The sequence below is a fragment of the Somniosus microcephalus genome, chromosome 29 (assembly GCF_052327205.1).
Source record: "Somniosus microcephalus isolate GS21.2 chromosome 29, FLI_Smic_1.0, whole genome shotgun sequence".
Taxonomy (NCBI): Eukaryota; Metazoa; Chordata; class Chondrichthyes; order Squaliformes; family Somniosidae; genus Somniosus; species Somniosus microcephalus.
The window spans coordinates 43,411,609-43,426,356 of NC_141015.1; the positions used below are offsets into that span (position 1 = coordinate 43,411,609).

A 14,748-nucleotide genomic window follows, 5' to 3' on the forward strand; every position below is an offset into this window, starting at 1 on the left:
ACTTGATAATAACTGAAAGGGGGAAAAGAGAGTGAGGCTGTGCTGTCGAAATGGCCATGTTTATATTCCAGGGCAGTTTGTACATCAGCCAGAGAAACAGTCAATCTGTCGTTCAGTTTTTAAAGTTCCAGTTTATGTCTCTAAGTGGCAGCTATACCTTCCAAAATAGATGAACCGGGATCTTTTTACGTCGAGCAATTCCTCTGTTGCTTCACCAATGGCTGGTGTCTATAAGCCAATGGTTGCAAAATTGCACAGATTACACGTAAAGTAGTGTTAACTGAGAGCAAGCTGTCGTTCACTGCACTCGTCCTTTAAAGAAACAGAATTATTTTTGGTACCTTTATACATGTGCTCAAATTTTCAATTTTCGTATTTGCTCATTGTACAAGTCTTCGGCTTTGTAAGCACCGGGCAGTCTGTGAAAACAGACTGAATATTTGAAAGCAATTCCTTTCAGAAGTCTGTGTTCAAGAACGAGACCTGTTTTCCTTGATGAAGTCATAGCTGTGCTGCTACGCAGAGGCTGAAGCAGTGGTGTAGTGACTGTCTGTGTCTTACAGGAGGTTCTCTAATTACTGAATCTGCTCCCCAGCAAAAGTCTGTGGGCTAGAAATTCAGTTGGCTGCGCCAGCCATTAGCGCCTTAGGAGGAGTAGATGTCGAGCGCCCGGGCGCAGCGCGATCTGCGCCTCGCCCCAACTTCAGTAGACATTTAGCGCCGGCGCAAAGTCTTTGCGCGCGCTCAGCTGCGCGTGCAGATCATGACGTCATTTCCTCGTGCAACGCCCTTTGTGCGCCCCCAACCGGATCTTCAGTCGCGCCGGCCCATTGTGCGCCTGGCGGCCCTAGCGACTGTTGAGTCGAACGGTGCTCAGCCGATGCGGGCCGCGGGGAGCGCAAATTAAAGGGCACTCCTGCAGTAGAAAAGGCAGCCGTTTTGCAACACTCCTTCTTGAGGAGGAGGAGGAGGAGGAGCAGCATGCACTAGTCTCGGCCTTTCAAAAAAACAAATCCACCCTCCCCCTTTAAGAGCTCACCGGAGCCAGAGTGTCTGCCGGCAATCAGCAGCTCGCCGCACCTGCCCTGCGCCCAACTGCCGGTGTTAGCGCCCCGGGCTGTCGGCTTAGCGCACAATGATAGTCCTGCATCGCCTGTTTTAGCGCAGCAGCAACCTCTTAGGGCGATGCAACTGAATATCGGCGAAGGGGGCTCCACTTTGCGCCGGGCGCAAACTTTAGTGGCCGCCCGACTTTGCCGCCCCAAAAGTGGCTATACTGAATTTCTAGGCCTGTGGGTTTAAAAAAAAAATGTTCTACTACATCCCGATTTGAAAACAAATTATACTTTTTTTAATTTACTTGTGACGGTGAATGGGAATAATGAGGCAAATGCACAGTACTTGGAAGAACATGGCAAGCAGGATGGGGGAAGGGGATGATAGAACTTGCATTTATATAGCACCTTTGAATGAATTAAATTTGAAGTGTATTCATTGTTTAGTAGGCAAGTGCGGGAGTTAATTTGCACACAGCAAGGCCCCACAAACATCAATGAGATGAATGACCAGATAATATGTCTTTGGTGATGTCGGTTGAGGGCTAAATATTGGCCAGGTCACCAGAGGATCTCCCCAGTTTGTCTTCAAATAGTTCCATGCATTATTTTTATGCCCACTGAGCGGGTGGGGGGTGGCAGGGTGGGATTTGGTTTAACATTTTATCCAAAAGACGGCACCTCCAACAATACAGCACTTCCTGAGGTGTCAGCCTAGATTATGTGCTGAAATCCTGGCCTGGAGCTTGAATCCATGATCTTAAGACTAAGGTGAGAGTGCTTCCACTGAGCCAAGGCTGATACTTAAGTGGGAGGAGTTTTGCAATTATGGAGGGGATTTTAGGCAAGAATATTGAAACCATGTTTTACAACGTGCTTTATTTATACTGGCATTGATTGTCAATGAATAAACTGAACCAAATGTGCCTGGTTTGAAAGTTTGACTTCCGTTTCAATCCCAGGTCCAAAATGCAGTCTGACCGTAATGCAAATGTACTATAAGAGCCAACAGACACTGCATTCCATTAGTTATATAAATAGTGCTTTTGTATCTGTAAGTACTAACTCTCAGAAATTAGTCCATAAATTCACAGGCAAATGACATGAACTTCTTCATCAAATGTATATGAAACATAGAATCATAGAATGATACAGCACAGAAGGAGGCCATTCAGCCCATCAGGCCTATGCTGGCTCTTTGGTAGATCTATCCAATAATGTCACTTCCCGGCTCTTTCCCCCATAGCCCTGTGAATTTTTTCCCTTCAAGTATTCATCCAATTCTCTTTTGAAAGTTACTATTGAATCTGCTTCCACCGCCCTTTCAGGCAGCGCATTCCAGATCACAACAACTCGCTGTGTAAAAAAATGTTTCCTCATGTCGCTTCTGGTTGTTTTGCCAATCACCTTAAATCTGTGTCCTCTGGTTACCGACCCTTATTTGCTCTAACAAAACCATTGATCATTTTGAACACCTCTATCAAATCTCCTCTTGGCCTTCTCTGCTCTGAGGAGAACAAGCCCAGCTTCTCCAATCTCTCCATACAACTGAAGTTCCTCATCCCTGGTACCATTCTAGTAAAGCTCTTCGACACCCTCTCCAAGGCCTTGACATCCTTCCTAAAGTGGTGCCTAAAGTTGAACGCAATACTCCAGCTGGGGCCTAAGCATTGTTTCATGAAGGTTTAGCATAACTTAATTGCTTTTATACTCTATTCCTCTATTAATAAAGCCAAGGATTTAACAGCCTTTTCAGCTTGCCCTGCCACCGTCAGAGATTTGTGCACATATACCCCCAGGTCGCTCTGTTCCTGCGCCTTCTTAAAATGGTATATTTTAATTCATATTGCCTCTCCTCATTCTTCGTACCAAAATGCATCACTTCACACTTCTCTGCATTAAATTTAATCTGCCAGGTGTCTGCCCATTTCTCCAGTCTGTCGATGGCCTTCTGAAGTCTGTTACTATCCTCCTCATTGTCTACTACATCTAAGATTTTGAAAGGGTATATTTGCTGATGCAGGTATTTCCTTTCATTGCAAAAGATGTGGGGTATAGAAATGATAGTGGTGAAGTGTAACTTTACTAAGCCCTCAAAGAGGAAAGGAAGAGCAGGTTGTCTTGTCCGCATTGCGTTCGAACGAGACTTGCTGCTGGTCGGTGAGATTGCACTTTATTAAGGGTCTTTTTCTCATCATGGCTGCAAAGTTATTTCCTGTAAACATTTTAATCAGAAATATATCAAAAAAGAATTTCTGATGTGGTTGTTGGAGGTCATTCATCTCAATCACATGACATCACTGCAGGAGTTCCTCAGGGCAGTGTCCTAGGCCCAACCATCTTCAGCTGTTTCATCAATGACCCTCCCTCCATCATAAGGTCAGAAGTGGGGATGTTCGCTGATGATTGCACACTGTTCAGCACCATTCGAGACTCGTCAGATACTGACGCAGTCCGTGTCCATATGCAGCAAGACCTGGACAACATTCAGACTTGGGCTGACAAGTGGCAAGTAACATTCGCACCACACAAGTGCCAGGCAATGACCATCTCCAACAAGCGAGACTCTAACCATCTCCCCTTGACATTCAATGGCATTACCATCGCTGAATCCCCCACTATCAACATCCTGGGGGTTACCATTGATCAGAAACTGAACTGGACCAGCCATATAAATACTGTGGCTACAAGAGCAGGCCAGAGGCTGGGAATTCTGCGGCGAGTGTCTCACCTCCTGACTCCCCAAAGCCTTTCCACCATCTACAAGGCACAAGTCAGGAGTGTGATGGAATACTCTCCACTTGCCTGGATGAGTGCAGCTCCAACAACACTCAAGAAGCTCGACACCATTCAGGATAAAGCAGCCCGCTTGATTGGCACCCCATCCACCACCTTCAACATTCACTCCCTCCACCACCGGCGCACTGTGGCTGCAGTGTGTACCATCTACAAGATTCACTGCAGCAACTCGCCAAAGCTCCTTCAACAGCACCTTCCAAACCCGCGACCTCTACCACTTAGAAGGACAAGGGCAGCAGACGCATGGGAACATCACCACCTATAAGTTCCCCTCCAAGCCACACACCATCCTGACTTGGACCTGTATCACCGTTCCTTCACTGTCGCTGGGCCAAAATCCTGGAACTCCCTTCCTAACAGCATTGTGGGTGTACCCACACCATATGGACTGCAGCGGTTCAAGAAGGCGGCTCACCACCATCTTCTCAAGGGCAATTAGGGATGGGCACTAAATGCAGGCCTAGCCAGCGATGCCCACATCCCATCAATGAATAAAAAATTAAAAAATTAAAAACAGATCATAGACCTTAAAGTTGCTAATAGCATTTGTACCCTTGACATGTTAGTCTGAAATTCCTCTCTCTGCTATTTCAGTGCAGGCGCCAGTATAGTTCATAGCCCCATTCAGACCGGAAAATGCTATTTCTCCCCAAAAATTAGGAGAAATGCTTGTTTTTTTTTAAAATCTTGGGAATCAGTTTCTTGGAAAGTGCAGCATCAACCAATCACTTTCAAGATTGATCATTTAGCCTCAAGTAGCTAACAAGCCACTTAGACGGTGTAAATGATCAAAGGTTTTGCGCTCTGCTGCACTGAGTACCTGGGCACAGAATGGGCGGGCGGGGTGAAACGGAGTGAACTGACCTAGGCCTGGGTTTTGTGCCCAGTTCCAGTTTGCTGGATTACCCGTGCACGGTGCATTCCATAGTTTATTACCGACCGCCCCAGAATGCATCCAGAAGTATTGAAATGAATGCATAATTTCCCAGCGTTTGTACATGTGATTGAGCTTTTTGCCTTCAAAGCCCATTTTGAATGCGCTGTGCACCTCTGAAAGGGACCAGGCCCTGTGTGTTTTTTATTTGTTGGACAGTTCATAGTATTTTTTAGGTACTGTAGTTTTATTAGATTCTTTCAACATTTCTGAATTTTAATATTTTTGAAAACATTTTTGAGAGGCTGTTTTTCATGCTCAATATGGCAAATTTATTTTTAAACATGCCGAATATTATTGCCGGCTCAGTCACTGGAAAGCGGACTCTAAGTGCAGTGTTTACAGGACTTCAACAGAACAGGAGCAGATGAAAAGACAGGACACTTGGGGGGATTAAAAGTTCTTCCAATAACAACTGTCACAGGATCAAAGGAAACAAGAGAAACTCGAGAAAGCTGCGAGTTCAGGGCTAGGGCATCCAGGAGTGCTGGCTCGGTGGGCAAGGGGAAGAGAGAGATGCGACTGAACAGACAGTCTCAATCATGGTGACAAAGAATTATGAGCTCTTCGCCCTCATCACTAAAGAGGCGGCTTCCTTACGCATTTCCTCGGGCAACACCGTTTTCAGTGATGACATTAACTAAGAGCCTTGCTGTCTAATGAAACATTTCTGGGCTCTGAGGGGGGTGGTCTGTTTGTCCTCCTTATGCATTTTAAGCACGTTTTCACTCATTGTTCTGTGCAGACATCAGGAAGGTACAACAGCCAATTACATCATTTAAAACAACTGTCCCTGTGAGAGATTACACATGTGCAGGTGTTATATTGTTCCTGTTGCTGTTAAAACTGTCCTACGATACAAGCAGGACAGGTTCTGCATCGGCAAGGACCCAGCGCTAGTCTGGCAGAGCCTGGAACTGTTCCACAATGCACATGTACAGTACTATTAGATTCTTAAAGCATGCTCCTGCCTCTCGCTGAAACTTTGCAGTTGGTCGACTACCTTTAGTCCACTGATCATCAAAAAGCAGATCATCAGAGAATATTTCATACCACGAACAGTATTTGGCACGTGAACGTTTTGTACGCATCAAGAATTTTACACAGTCGAAGTGAATGTGGTTTTGTACATTGGAACTCTGTGCAGGCATTAAATCACATACATTTACCTGGGCCTGATTGTATTACTTGAAAATCGCCACTGCTTTAAAATCTATTGAAAGTTTTGCTATTTGTTGCTGCTTATCGTGAGTTGCTAATGTACATTCCTGGCCGCTCTCCATATTTAATTACATTCTAAATACAAAAACGATAAAAATATGTTTTTACCACAAGATACATTTCTGGTCTAAATTCTTAAGTATTATTCTTAATAACCATTCTATTTTTTACATCATGGCACTAACTTTTAAAGAGACTATCTCCTTTGGTTAGCCCTACAAAGGCAGCATTTGAATATGACTCATTGTTTGTGTTTGCACAGGGTCTATACGGTCCAAAGGGCGACAAGGTGAGCATGTTTTACTGTTACCAGTGTTGCTGAGCTTGTATTAACCTTAGAAATGTTCCAACATGTCACCTTTGTAACTCTTTGTTTTGCAAACTTGAGACAAGGTACAAAGCGGATATTTCAACTTCAGCGGGGGCATAAAATGGGGGTAAAGTATCGGCCGGCCATTAGTGACTTCAATGGAAAGGAAAATCAGGTGTGGCGGGTGGACGTGTGAATAACGGACGGGGTGCGTAATGTGCAACCAATCCGCTATCCCTCGTTTTACACACCCGCCTGTGTTGAAAGTGCGCCCATAGTTTGGAATAGCTGATTACATTCGATTCGTCTTTCACTAGGAAACATAAACTCGTTAAAACTGATTCGTAAACTTTTAAGTTTAATCAAAGAGCTGGACAATTCCAGGGTTGTGAGATCCAGCAGTTATGTTTGCGGAGTGAGGACCTTGAAAGTCTAGTCTGTGGGACCCGTGGAGTAAACTAAGATATTATGGCCTAGAAATTCGGTGGGCTGCGCCACCAGTTAGCACCTAAAGAGGGCACTCAGTTGCTTTAGCGCCACTGGCCACGCCTCCCGCGATATTTAGCTGGGGCGCTAATGGCAGCGTTAGCCTGTTGCGCTGCGCCGCAACCGATGACGTCATCGGTGTGCGCAACGCCCCACTACCGCCCCGATTGCGATATTTGGTAGCACCCGCCTCTGTAGCGCCGTCCACAAATTGCGCCCGGTTCACGGGGCCTACCTGTGGCGGGAGTGGCGCAAATTAAGGTGGAGGTGCGGGGCGGCCGTTTTTTTCGGCGACCGCCTGCCAGCACCTCCGTCCCCGGCCTCCTGATCTCCCCCCGCGGCAGTGCCGGCTGTTTTCCGAGAGCCCGGCACTTCTCCTCGGTGCCGGGCTCTTTTGCCGGCACTCGCGATCTCTGATCGTGCTGGTGCAGGCCCCGCCCCCTTAAGAATGGGAGGAAGGCCTGCAGCGCTGCGGCACGTTGCGCTGCGATATTCAGTTTCAGCGCCCTAAGAGGGACGCGGAGCGCCTCGAGCAGCGCCCCGTGTCCCTCTTGGGGCGCACAAGCTGAATTTCCGGCAGTCGCAACTGCTCCGATCGCAGCGGTAATTCCGGTGCCCAGGCGAGCTGGGCGCCTCGTTTGCGGCTCCACCGAATTTCTCCCCCTATAGATCTTGCTTTCTGCTACTAGCAGGAATTCTCCGGTAATTTATTACTTAACTCAGGATCTGAATATTTTCACACTGATCTTTCACCAGTATGTCGCCAAACACACTTTCCACACAGAGGTCTTGAATTCCTCCTTCAGAAATGTTGCAAGATTGAACATTTGATCTAACCTTATCTACAATTATCCACACTCAAAGCCTAGCATTAGCAATGTCATCTGCTTAGTTCCTCGCAAGCATTGATTAAAAAGGAATCCTGCCTCTGATATTTAATAAAATAAATTTTAAATGTCTTTTTTAAAAAGTGAGTCCTATATTTAATGTTGATTATAATGTTCAGGAAGACGTCATAATACTGTGGTGGGAGTGATCTAGAAATGTAGACACTTAAATTGGCTTATTGTCCAGACAGTTTTCATAGAATTTAAAGAAAGAAACGAAAGACTTGCATTTATATAGCGCCTTTCACGACCACCAGCATTCCCAAAGCGCTTCACAGCCACTGAAGTACTTTTGAAGTGTAGTCACTGTTGTAATGTGGGAAACACAGCAGCCAATTTGCGCACAGCAAGCTCCCACAAACAGCAATGTGATAATGACCAGAAAATCTGTTTTAGTGATGTTGATTGAGGGATAAATATTGGCCAGGACACCGGGGAGAACTCCCCTGCTCTTCTTCAAAATAGTGCCGTGGGATCGTTTACGTCCACCGGAGAGAGCAGACTCATCTGAAAGACAGATGCAGCTTAGGTCAAGAAAAGGAGGATACTGTGTCCCATTTTCTTGAAATACACAAGTAAATCAGTCCATGACATTCCTTGATTTTTCTTTACATTTAATGAGCCTTCAAACTTTTCTCTGATTTGCGTGTGGTAAACAACCTGTTTTTTTACACCGTGACACTGTTCACACATTTTTCCAAACCTCCCTGTAGTGTCAGTGTAACCGGGCCAAGTCTGTCTGAAACATCTTCGCTCTGGGGGATCCTAGCTGTTTATCGTTAAAAGAATTCCCAGTGTCGCTGACCTCCGCATCAACAAAAATATAACTTTCACTTCACTGTAATCAGTCAAATGATTGTAGAAATGTTCTGTTCTTATTTATGAAACCCATGATGTGAAGTGGTAAATATTGGATAATATTCAAAGACAGTTAAAGTTTATTATAGAAGATTTTGAAAACTCACTATAACACGTTAATTTTTTTCCCCAGGATGTTAGAGGTAAAACATAAATGATGTATTGACATTGTGAGTCTGATTAAACTTCCATTTTCTAGGGTCAGCGTGGAGACTCTGCACTCACAGTAAGTAATCTCTCTTTCAAACTATATTAACTTACAGGCATAGTGCGTATAAACAGCAACATTTATGTCCAGCCTTGTAATAGGATTTTTACATAGAGATTTACTCAGAACTAATAAGGGGGTGAAAATATAAAGTCATAAAAGATGATTGTATCTACATTTCATTTTTTAACAGTTCAAGGGCATGATTAAAGATGTTTCAATCCATCCATCTTATTCAGCTTAAAGCTGTTCTGTCGTACATGTTTTTTTTCCAATAATTCAGTCGTGCTCACTGTTAATATTCAAATGTTAATTTTAGTAAGAAAATTAACACCTCTTGCATCTTCAACCACCTCCCTTCTAAAGCTATGAAAGCTGCAGCCTATACTCAAATTGTCCATTAGTTTGGAAATTCAGACCTAATTCCTGATTGCCTGTGTAGTTTTTGATACTGGCCTCCCACTGGTGATCTTGCTTGCAATACGGATTCCAAGAACTCAGCTCTTCCACACTTTAGCAGTTGATTTGTCATCAGCTTGCACATATTCCAAACCGTTAAACGGGGTCTGGTGTTATGCACTTTTAAACAAGTTACCATGATTTTAAAAACCTGCTTTATACTCCTGCTGATTTTCGTTTTCTTTAATGTAAGTAAATAGAGAAAAATCTATTCCCGAGGTAATCAGCCACTAAAATAATATCCATGCTTGTCCAGGTTTCTGTAAAATCACTCTGCGATGCCTCACTGACTCGGTTTTCCTGGGGCAGGTCTCGGGTCAAACGTTTACTGTGGGAAACATGGTCACTCACATTTTATCACTAAAGAATAGTACACCCGGGGCATAAGACACTTGCTTTTCCACACTACACTATGGGAAATGATTACTGTTTCTTTTGCACTGTCATGACTTATCAGTGTATTTACCATTCAGGGCAGAGAAAGTGACTGATTTGGCTGCCTCGGTGCTTCCTGTCACCCTGGCACAGGGCTCTGTTTCTCTGTCACTCTGTTCCTTCTCCCTATTAATCACCTACCCACTGTTTTTTGCTGATTCCACAGTCTTAGTGCTTACAAAGTCCATTTCTCTCTTGGGGTACACCTACAGCCCATCAATAAAATCTAGCTGATCATATATTTTTTTTAAAAGGTAATGGCCCTACTTGGGGCAGGTTTGTCAAGAGGATTTGATCAACTGGAGATGATGATTTGTGAGGTTGTCTTCATGCCAATGCTGTGTCTGCAGCTTGTCAAACCAGAGCAGAAGATAACCTTGTACAGGGAGACTGATACAGGATCTGCCTTGGAGCTACAGGCCAATTGTATTTAATTTGTTAAATCACCCTGATGGGAGCTGAATAAGACTGAATTTCACATCTAATGTAGAGCATCCAGCAGCCATGGTTAACTGTGACTTTCCTCTGTCTTAGCTTCCCAATAATTATTCCCCAAACTGGTGGAAACATTGCTGAGGAACGTTCAGTATATTATTAACCCACAGTTTTACATAATCTTCTTTTCATTTTGATGAGAAATTCATTTGAATCCTCCTTGAGGTTATACTGTAACCTGATGCTTAAACCTGGAACAACTTTGTAAACTAAGTGGCCATATTCAGATAGATTTGTGTTTAAGAAGCAGAGGCAAAGCATAGCACCAGCCTCTTAAGTATAATTGTTAATTATTAAAGATTTCTTGGGGTTGTTAACAAGATGTCAAAACAGGGTTTGCAGCTAAAGATTCTGCTTCCAGCAGCATTGAGACGTTGGGTTTTACCTTCTTTAGTGCTTTCTCTATCCTTTTTCTATCTTTTTCTGTTGCTTTTTAAAAATGTCTTTGTTTCAAATAAAACTTGGATATAAAGGTTGCACCTGGGTGGGACCGGGACCAATGTCCTAGGGGGAGTGTTTGCCAGTGCTGTTGGGGAGGGTTTAAACTAAAATGGCAGGGGGTTGGGAACCTGTGCAGGGAGACAGAGGAAAGGGAAGCAAGGATAGAAACAAAAGACAGGAAGGAGAAAAGCAAAAGTGGAAGGCAGAGAAATCAAGGGTGTAAATCAAACAGGGCCACAGTAAATAATAATTTTAAAAGGACTAAGAGTGTTAAAAAATCAAGTCTGAAGGCTTTGGGCTAAAAATTGAGTAGCACCCTGGAAAAATTAGCATCCCTGCGCTGGAAATTGAGTGGTTGCACCCCAAGAGGGAAGCGGGGCACTACTGGAAGCACCCCGCATCCCTCTTGGGGCGCTGTGAGTCAATATTGCGGTGTTATGTGCTGCAGCGCCACACACTGCGGCACATCGCGCCGCAGTATTGCAGGCCTTCCTCCCCTTCTTAAAAGAGAGGGGCTTTGTGCGGCGCGACCTGGGGCCCAGCTGGGCCCCCGGGGATCGGGAGTGCAGGCAAAACAGCCCGGCACTCAAGAGACGTGCCGGGCTCTTGGAGCGCAGCCAGCACTCCGCAGGGGGGGGGGGCATTTCAGGAGGTCTGGGACAGGAGCGCAGGCAGGTGCTGGCAGACGGCCAACAACAAAAATGGCCGCCCCGCATCTCGCCTTTAAATTGCGCCTCCCTGCCCGCAGGTATGCACCCCTGACCCCATCGGACATAGCGTCTGGTGGTAAGTCAAGGGGCGCTCCCGAAGATCGTGGCCGGGGCGTGAGCGGGGTGCTGCACACGCCAATGAAGTCATCGCCAGCGGCACAGCGCCGCAGGGCGCTACTGGTTAGCGCCACCACTAACCTCCCACTGAATTTTGCGGGAGGCGTGGGCAGTGCCGCGCCCGGGCGCTAGTTGGTTTGCGTCCCGTTAGCGCCCTCTTAAGGCGCTAATGGGAGGCGCAACCAATTGAATTTTTCCCCCTTTGTGTCTTAATGCGAGGAGCATTTGTAATAAGGTGGATGAATTAGCTGCACAAATAGATGTAAACGGATATGATATAATTGGGATTACGGAGACATGGCTCCAGGGTGACCAAGACTGGGAATTCAACATCCAGGGGTATTCAATATTCAGGAAGGACAGGAAAAAAGGAAAAGGAGGTGGAGTAGCATTGCTGGTTAAAGAGGAGATTAACACAATAGTAAGGAAGGATATTAGCTCTGATGATGTGGAATCTGTATGGACAGAGCTGAGAAATACCATGGTGCAGAAAACGTTAGTGGGAGTTGTATACAGACCCCCAAACAATAATGCTGAGGTTGGGGATGGCATTAAATGGGGAAATTAGAGACGCGTGCAATAAGGGCACAGAGTTATCATGGGTGACTTTAATCTACATATAGATTGGGCTAACCAAATTAGTAACAATACTGTGGAGGAGGAATTCCTAGAGTGTATACGGGATTGTTTCCTGGACCAATATGTCGAGGAACCAACTAGAGATCAGGCCATCTTAGACTGGGTATTATGTAATGAGAAAGGATTAATTAGCAATCTTGTTGTGCGAGGCCCCTTGGGGAGGAGCGATCATAATATGATAGAATTCTTCACTAAGATGGAGAGTGAAGTAGTTGACTCAGAGACTAAGGTCCTGAATTGAAATAAAGGAAACTATGATGGTATGAGGCACGAGTTGGCTAGGATGGATTGGGGAACGTTACTTAAAGGATTAACGGTGGATAGGCAATGGCAAACATTTAAAGATCGCATGGATGAACTACAGAATTTTTTCATCCCTGTTTGGCATAAAAATAAAACAAAAAAGGTGAGTCAACCGTGGCTAACAAGGGAAATTAGGGATAGCATAAGATCCAAGGAGAGGACATATAAATTGGCCAGAAAAAGCAGCAAACCTGAGGATTGGGAGCAGTTTAGGATTCAACAAAGGAGGACAAAGGGATTAATTAAGAGGGGGAAAATAGATGATGAGAGTAAGCTTGCAGGGAACATAAAAGCTGTGACTGTAAGAGCTTCTATAGATGTGTGAAGAGAAAAAGATTGGTGAAGTCAAGCATAGTTCCCTTGCAGTTAGAATCAGGGGAATTTATAATGGGGAACAAAGAAATGGCAGACCAACTAAATACATATTTTGGTTCTGTCTTCACAAAGGAGGACACAAATAACCTCCCAGAGATGTCGGGGAACATAGGGTCTAATGAGAGGGAGGAATTGAATTAAGTCAGTATTTGTAGGGAAATGGTGTTAGGGAAATTGATGGGATTGAAGGCCGATAAATCCCCAGGGCCTGATAATCTACATCCTAGGGTACTTAAGGAAGTGGCCCTAGAAATAGTAGATGCATTGCTGGTCATCTTCCAAAATTCTATAGACTCTGGAACAGTTCCCATGGACTGGAGGGTAGCTGATGTAACCCCACTATTTAAAAAAGGTGGTAGAGAGAAAACGGGGAATTATAGACTGGTAGTGGGGAAAATGCTAGAGTCCATTATAAAAGATGTAATAGCAGAGCACTTGGAAAACAGTGACAGGATCGGACAAAGTCAACATGGATTTACAAAAGGTAAATCGTGCATGACTAATCTACTGGAATTTTTTGAGGATGTAACTGGTAGAATAGGTAAGGGAGAACCAGTGGATGTGGTATATTTGGACTTTCAGAAGGCTTTCGATAAGGTCCCGCATAAGAGATTAGCGTGTAAAGTTAAGGCACATGGGATTGGGGGCAAGGTATTGACTTGGATAGAGAACTGGTTGGCGGACAGGAAGCAAAGAGTTGGAATAAATGGGTCTTTTTCTGAGTGTCAGGCAGTGACTCGTGGGGTACCGCAGGGATCGGTGCTAGGACCCCAGCTATTCACAATATATATAAATCATCTAGACAAGGGAACTAGATGTAATGGGGCAAAAATTCAGTTGGTTTGTGCCTCCTGTTAGCGCCTTAAGAGGGCGCTAACAGGGCACAATGCAACTAGCGCCCGGGCGTGGCGATGCTTACCCTATTCTCATTGAAACTTATAAAATTCTAACAGGACTGGACAGACTAGATGCAGGAAGGATGTTCCCGATGGCGGGGGAGTCCAGAACCAGGGGTCACAGTCTAAGGATAAGGGGTAAGCCATTTAGGACAGAGATGAGGAGGAATTTCTTCATCCAGAGCGTGGTGAACCTGTGGAATTCTCTATCACACAAGGCAGTTGAGGCCAATTCATTAAATATATTCAAGAAGGAGTTAGATATATTTCTTAAGGCTAAAGGGATCAAGGGATATGGGGAGAAGGCAGGGACAGGGTACTGAGTTTGGATGATCAGCCATGATCTCATTGAATGGAGGAGCAGGCTTGAGGGGCCGAATGGCCTACTTCTGCTCCTATCTTCTATGTTTCTATGTTTGACTAATTGCTCTGATTGGGAATCCCTTCATTTATTGTTGCCATCTTATAATACTTTTATTTGCTTTCATTAAACCACATTTGTTTTGAGGATTCTACGAAAGCTACATGGGTGAAAATGTTACTGAAATTTCTAAATTTAGTTTCAGTTGTACAAGCCTCTCCTGTTAGGTATTTTATCTGTCAGAACATTGCTTCCATTATTCAAACATAAGTTGTTTTAAGGTTCATCTCCTATCCAACAGGCTAATCTAAAATGTCATTCTCTGTGGAAAGCAACATCAAGGATATGTTGATAACACAGAAGAATTGAATCACGTCTCATGACCCTGCACAGACCCATTACGAAGACATGTCGAAAAAAGTCTAAATTGACCCCAGACTGCAAAGGAAACCATTTGGAAATTTTAGTCCGTGGCATGTCTGGTTGCCTTGATAACAGGGATAGCAGAACTTCTGCTCATGGTGGTACTTTATTGCCTTTTTATGCATCAAAGCAGTTTTAAAAGCACTTACAAGTGGATTTGTTTGTTGCATAGTTCTTATGGGATGATTTAGAGCCCTGCTTTATTCCTGTCATGCCTTTAGAATGGTGTCAATTGAAACCGTCTTAATTCTGACTCTCATCGCATGATGGACATGCTGTGGGGAAAGCTGTTTCAAGGCTTGGCCCTTTGATGTTTGTGTAAAGAAAGCATGTTTG

General features: G+C 44.5%; 1 protein-coding gene across 22 annotated transcripts in view; it reads left to right on the plus strand.

Moving 5' to 3' along the window:
* Positions 1-14,748, plus strand: part of col13a1 (collagen, type XIII, alpha 1) — a 137,815-nt gene that overhangs the window by 29,651 nt on the left and 93,416 nt on the right. For all 22 annotated transcript variants that reach the window (XR_015074218.1, XR_015074219.1, XR_015074221.1 and 19 more), the window contains 2 exons: positions 6,272-6,298; positions 8,750-8,776. Coding sequence is in view for 19 of the 22 variants with exons in the window: in XM_085970712.1 (XP_085826838.1) it covers positions 6,272-6,298; positions 8,750-8,776 (54 nt within the window). In the remaining 3 variants the exon portion in view is untranslated. The remainder of the gene's footprint in view (positions 1-6,271; positions 6,299-8,749; positions 8,777-14,748) is intronic.